General features: G+C 42.0%; 1 protein-coding gene across 1 annotated transcript in view; it reads right to left on the reverse strand.

The window, feature by feature from the left end:
* DPY19L2 (dpy-19 like 2) overlaps nt 1–5,172 on the reverse strand; it is a gene marked incomplete at both ends in the record, with an annotated part of 87,117 nt that extends 81,945 nt beyond the window's left edge. The window contains 2 exons of the mRNA XM_082846836.1: nt 1,281–1,305; nt 4,791–5,172. Of these exons, the coding sequence (XP_082702962.1) occupies nt 1,281–1,305; nt 4,791–5,172 (407 nt within the window). The remainder of the gene's footprint in view (nt 1–1,280; nt 1,306–4,790) is intronic.
* Between the last annotated feature and the right edge of the window lie 828 nt (nt 5,173–6,000).

The raw sequence follows: 6,000 nt of genomic DNA on the forward strand, positions 1-6,000 counted from the left end.
AGATAAAGAATAAATTTTTATAATAAATATTGAGAAAATTTTGTAACTTGCTAATTTGTATATTTTTAGGCATTCATAAGCTAGCATTAGCACACAGCTGAAATTCCTTAACTCCCTGGTTCCTAATCTTAATTATGTATCTAAAACTCCTGCAGATCTAATCACCCTTCCTCCTACTCCAGGCCTCTAAATCAGAACAGAAGCATGTTTTTGTCTGTTTGTTAGGTTTCACAAGTGTTTCCAATGTACCAGGTTTGGGAAATGCCTCTAAATGTTGAAAAGCTTTGGAATATAATTTTAAATAAAATTATTTTAGGTTAAAGCAATTTTTAAATAAGTATAATACTACACAAAGTGCCAAAAAACACAGGACTGTACTTTGAGATATTTTATTAATGCAACTTAAAAAAACAGCTGTAGGTACTGAAAACAGGTGCATATGTGACAAATAAATTATTGTCAGCAATTATGCTATCCTTAATTTACATAGTAGATGCTTTCCAATGAAGTAAAAAATAAATCAAAATTCCATATAGCAACCCTGTCTTTCACTCACCTTCGTTTACACATAGGACACATGCCACGGTACCAACAGCTGTAGGAAATGTTTCTTACCATTACAGCCTTAGTTCTAACATCAAAATCTCCCTGCAGAATAATGATCAGAAGAGCACTGTCCCAACAGGATGTGGGGCAGATCCCATTCTTCCCAATAGTAGAAATCCTTGAGCTCAGGTAGAAATGAAGATACGTCAGAGGAAAAATATTATTTTACATAGAGTTTTTACAAACATATCATTTGTGTAAAATTATGTGCAGGTGTATGCATACTGAAAGGTTCATTTAATTCTGTATTACCATCACAGAGTGTTTATCTTCATTTCTACCTGATTTCCAATGACAGGTGTCACTGAAACTTTATCTCTAAGTTTATGTCACTAACAACACTCAATTACTATAAAATGAGGAAGTTTTCTACATGAAATAAATATGAAAAGTATACTACAAAAGCTAGATATTTAAGAAATATAGTGGTGAATCCTTTGATAAAGCAAAAATACTTTAATTCATAAGTTACTATTCCCCTAATGCATCCATTTATAAAAGTTGCTTCACATGAGGTTTTAAAAAAGGTTTTATATATATATATATATGTAAACTGGTGCACATACAGATGTTCTATACATGTAACAAGCAGTTATTGTTTTATTATATGCAAACAGCAATGGCAATTTTTAATTCAAATGTTTTCATTGATTTCAAACTGAAACTAATCTTACCAGTGCAAAATTGCCACAAAGACAGCTGGAAAAAGAAGAAAAGAAAAAAAGTCATTAAAAGCTGCTTCATTATAATATACCTTTAAAACAACTATTTAATAATTTTTAAAACAAACATTGCACTGTTGAAAGTTCCCAATCATGCTTCTCCAGCTCTTTTTCCATAGTTTTACCATCCTGAGCTCATTCCTACCACTCTTCAGTATTTCTCAGATTTACTATTCTTATGCCACGATCAGCAAACTATGGCCCATGGTCTGTTTTTGTATTGTCTGCAAGCTAAAAATATTTGTTAAATTTTTTAAGGGTTATAAAAATAAGGAAGAAGAATAGTTAACAGAGACCGTATGTGGCCTGTGAAGCTTAAAATATTTACCACCTGGGTCTTTATAGAAAAATTATATACTTGCTACATATGTTAACTTTCTATCTAATACATACATAATATACTCTGAACCACTTTAAAATTAAACCTATACCTCCCCTCGCAACTCAAAACAGATGCCCCTCTGATAAGGTTTCATTAACTCTTAAGATGCACAGAGAATGCCTTATTCAACTATACTTGTATCCTCTTTCTTATTCTCCAGACAATTACTGTTAAAAATGACATTTAAGGAAAAGATCAAATATCCTACTAAGTCCATCTAGCTTTCCAAAAACCCTCAAAATATTCGTGTGCCTCTCCCTCCCCTTACTCCACATTCCACACCTGATAAAATGGTAAGGTGTAATAACGCCAATATTGTAAAACTAAAGAAGTGCTTATCACAGTTCCTTTCAAAGTTGTGATAAAAAGCCTGTCTCCTGGGCCCCTGTATCCTGGGCCCCAGTATCCTGTCTCTGTCAATCTCACCTCTGATAGTGACCCAACCTTATACTTTACTGAAACAAAGATCATTTAATGCGAGCACTCCCAAAGTCTCTTATATCCACTTCAACATTTCTCTACATAGTAATCTTTGCTTCTCTATTCTCTACCATCTAAGAAGAGGAAGCATCTCTTCTTTTCAACAGTTAGCATCTCAAATTTGTGCCTTTAATTTCATCCTTCCCAATTACTCCAAGACTGCACTATCAAGTATTCCCTCTCTTGGAACGTTAATCCCACCCTCTCCCTTTGGTTCTTCCCTTCAGTCTTTAATTTTCCTAGGCCTTAAAACACTTCTCTTGATCTAGTGGGCCTTCCAACTATGAAATATTCTCTCCTCCACCACCCTGCCATTATCTAACAAGATTCTTAGCCAACTTCTTTCTTCTAAGTTCCTATAACTCTTTTAAACGACCAATGATCAGTTAGTGATCAACATCAATGGCCTCTTTCACTTCTGCTTTTCAATCTCTCTGTAGCATTTGACCAGATTCTTAGATTTCTTCCTCTGTTATCTTCCATCATATCAACTCTTTCTGACCATTTTGTTTTTACATGCTTATCTATCTGGTTTTCCTTCTCTCACCTCTTAAAACTAAGTATAATGGGTTTTCTCAAATAGCTTTACTTTGCTCTCTTTCCTCTCTTGGAAATCTCACTCAATCTTAACATTTCAACTCACTTCCACACGGATAATTCCCAAATCTACACTCCTCATGCCTGAACAAATGTTCTCTCTCCCTCTCCTCACATTCTTTTCCTTTTCTACCTCACTACCTACCCAGTTCCTCTCAATTTGTTGCCATCAACTTTCACCTCTGTCCTCTCTTCTCCATTCCTACTGTTGCTACCCTCATTAAGACCACTATTGCCTGGATTCCAGCATTCAATTATTTTTTCTGCTTCTTTTCTCAGTCCATATCCAGTCCATTTTACACAATGCTGTCAAATTATTCTCTCGGAAGCACACTTCTGATCATTTTACTCTATTTAAAAATCATTCAATGCCAACATCGTGAATGTACTAAATGTCACAAAATTGTTCCCTTTAAAGATGGTTAATTTTATGTTATGTGCATTTCACCTCATTAAAAAATTATCTTCCTAAAGAAAAGAATCAATCGGTGCCTCCCTACAGAATGAAGTCCAAATGCCTTAAACCTAGGCTTGAATTAGCCTCTCCATGGCTGGTCCCAACCAACCTTTTGAACTTCCTACTTTCTCTTCTTTTTGTACCCTTACTCTGCTTTCATATTTTCTTACTTCCATGACTGATTATGCTGTTCATTTTTTTTTTTTTTTTTTTTTCCGGTACGCGGGCCTCTCACTGTTGTGGCCTCTGCCGTTGAGGAGCACAGGTTCCGGACGCACAGGCTCAGCGGCCATGGCTCACGGGCACAGCCGCTCCGCGGCATGTGGGATCTTCCCAGACTGGGGCACGAACCCGTGTCCCCTGCATCGGCAAGCAGACTCTCAACCACTGCGCCACCAGGGAAGCCCTATGCTGTTCTATAGGCCTCTAAACTTGTTCTGTGCTTCAGGCATCCATATGTTAGCCTTTTGGTCACAATTCAAATCCCACCTTTTCCTAAACGTCTTATCTGATCTCATTTCCCACTTCCCATTCTCCAGTATGTTCACTGTTTTGAACTCTCATAGCACTTAATATACTCACTCATCATTTCACCCAACATTGATTGAGTGCCTTCAATGTGCCAGTCATGGGTGCACGAGGGCTTGTGTTTGGGCAAACCACCTCTGTATTCAAGACCATGTTGATTCTGGATGTGGAATGTATCTGTTTCCATAATTAGACATCTGACAAAATCTAAATATGAACCCCCATCTATTATTTCTCAAGTATTTTCAACACACCCCAAATGTGGACATTCATTCTACTTTAATTAACATCAGCAGTCAACTTATGATAGAAATCACAGTACTTACATTAGGAGACATTTATCCATGTTTCAATACACATCAGCAGCCAGTCTGACGAAAGACTAGGCTCAAAACTGATTTTAATGAAACAGCAATATTTAAGTTACGTCTTAAGCTACAGAAAATGAGGAATACAAATAAACATATTTCAAATGCTTAAATAAGAAGAAAATTTAAGCATCAAAGCTCCTCAGCAAGATGAAAATAAATGGAAAACATGGGTAAATATATTGCCTAATGTGACTCTATTTCCGCTATTAAAGATTCTCAACTCATTAAAATAACCAACAGTTTATTTTGCTTTATTCAAGGTGCAGAAAAATACAATGTCTGACCTCTCCCCCCCAAAAGCTACCCTATCATTTTCACAACTTGTGATAAATGGCTGCCTTAAGATGACATTTTGTTGGTGACACATGAAGTGATCACTGTTCCTGAAAACCCTTGAAAATGTTTTAAAAGAACTTTAAAAGAAGGGGACTGGAAATTCTTGTCAGCGATTTTCCAGAGATTGGACCTCGCCATTATTGCTGCTAGACTTGCTTGTTAAACTGATCTGCAAGATTCACCAAAACCACTTCCAACCCGAGGCTCAGAGGGCCCGCGGGTCCCTCGGATGCGAGCCTACCGCGCGGGGGTGCTGGGCCTCGAGCCGTCGGGGCTCCTGCCGAGGGCTTTCCCCGGTCGACTCTGCTCACCTATGCCGAGGGTCATACTGCCCGTGAACTGATATCTCCGCAATAGATGCACCTTATCGCGGAGCTGCTCCATGAAACATCTGAGGAATTGAAAGCGGCCGAGAAGAACGGTCCTTCCGACCACTTCCATTTGCAGGCAATTCTGCGCGTTCAGGTTTCGGGTCCTCCGCGGCGAGTACTTCCGGGCGCCCCCTGGCAGGTTCCCCCCGCGTGCGGGCAAAGGCAGCTCCGTCTTTTTCACCTTCCCCTTCGGCTCCTCGTCCAACTCCGGCTCTCCGGCTCCGGTGGCCCGGCGCCGCCGCTGCTTAGACTGCGTGGAGCGGAGAGAGTACGACGGCTCTGAGGCCGCTTCTTTGAGCTTGTTCCTCGTTTGCCCGACCATTTTCTCATAGTCCCTGTTCGGATGGAGCTGCTACTCTCTCCAGCGCGGGCCCGGCCGAGTCGGGCGACGTCCGCAGGTGTCTGTCTCGGCTCGCAGCCTCAACGACTAGTCCCCGCCGCCGTTGCGGGCCACCGGGTAGTCAAGGCGACCGCGAATCCTGGAAGGGGGGCGGTGTCAGGCCCAGGCTGCCCCGCGCGGCCGGTGCGCCGCCCACGCGTGCAGCCCCACGTGCGCAGACCCTGCGCGCAGCTCGGCGCGCATCCTCCCACGTGCGCCTCCACGTGTACAGCCCCAAGTAAGCGGACGCCGCGCAGAGCCCCACGCGCGTCTCCTCACGCTTATCCTCTCACGTGCGCCGCCCATCTCACCGCTGCCCTACGCTGCTGGTGGACAAGTCTAAGGAACTTTCTTCGACTTTAGGCTTAGCTTTGTTATTTTTACCGAAAGATTGTCTGTCTCGAGGTTATTGAAGGCAAAGGAGATCTCAACTGAAAGAAATAACCGTAGAAGGAGAGCGAGGGAAGGAAGTGGGCGCCTGTGATGCGCCTGGCACTTATTAGGAGCGTCTCTCCTCGCCGCCTTGGAACACTTAGCATTGGGTACTCAGTCCGTCTCCTACGCCGAGGCAGTGACCCGAGGCCGCAGGTGGCAGAGCAGGCGTCAGCCCGGTGAGTCTAACCCCATAGCCTCTGGTTGACAGGAATTCGGTGATGTCCCCTTTGAGGACAGCGCTTATTAATCCATTCTGAAGTGAAATTGTGACCCCCAACACGGTTGCTCAGAATTCGTCAGCAGTTGAGCGCGGAGTTGCGCTCAGTAGTCTCCCCC

The sequence above is a fragment of the Leucopleurus acutus genome (genome assembly GCF_964270905.1).
Source record: "Leucopleurus acutus genome assembly, chromosome: 9".
Taxonomy (NCBI): Eukaryota; Metazoa; Chordata; class Mammalia; order Artiodactyla; family Delphinidae; genus Leucopleurus; species Leucopleurus acutus.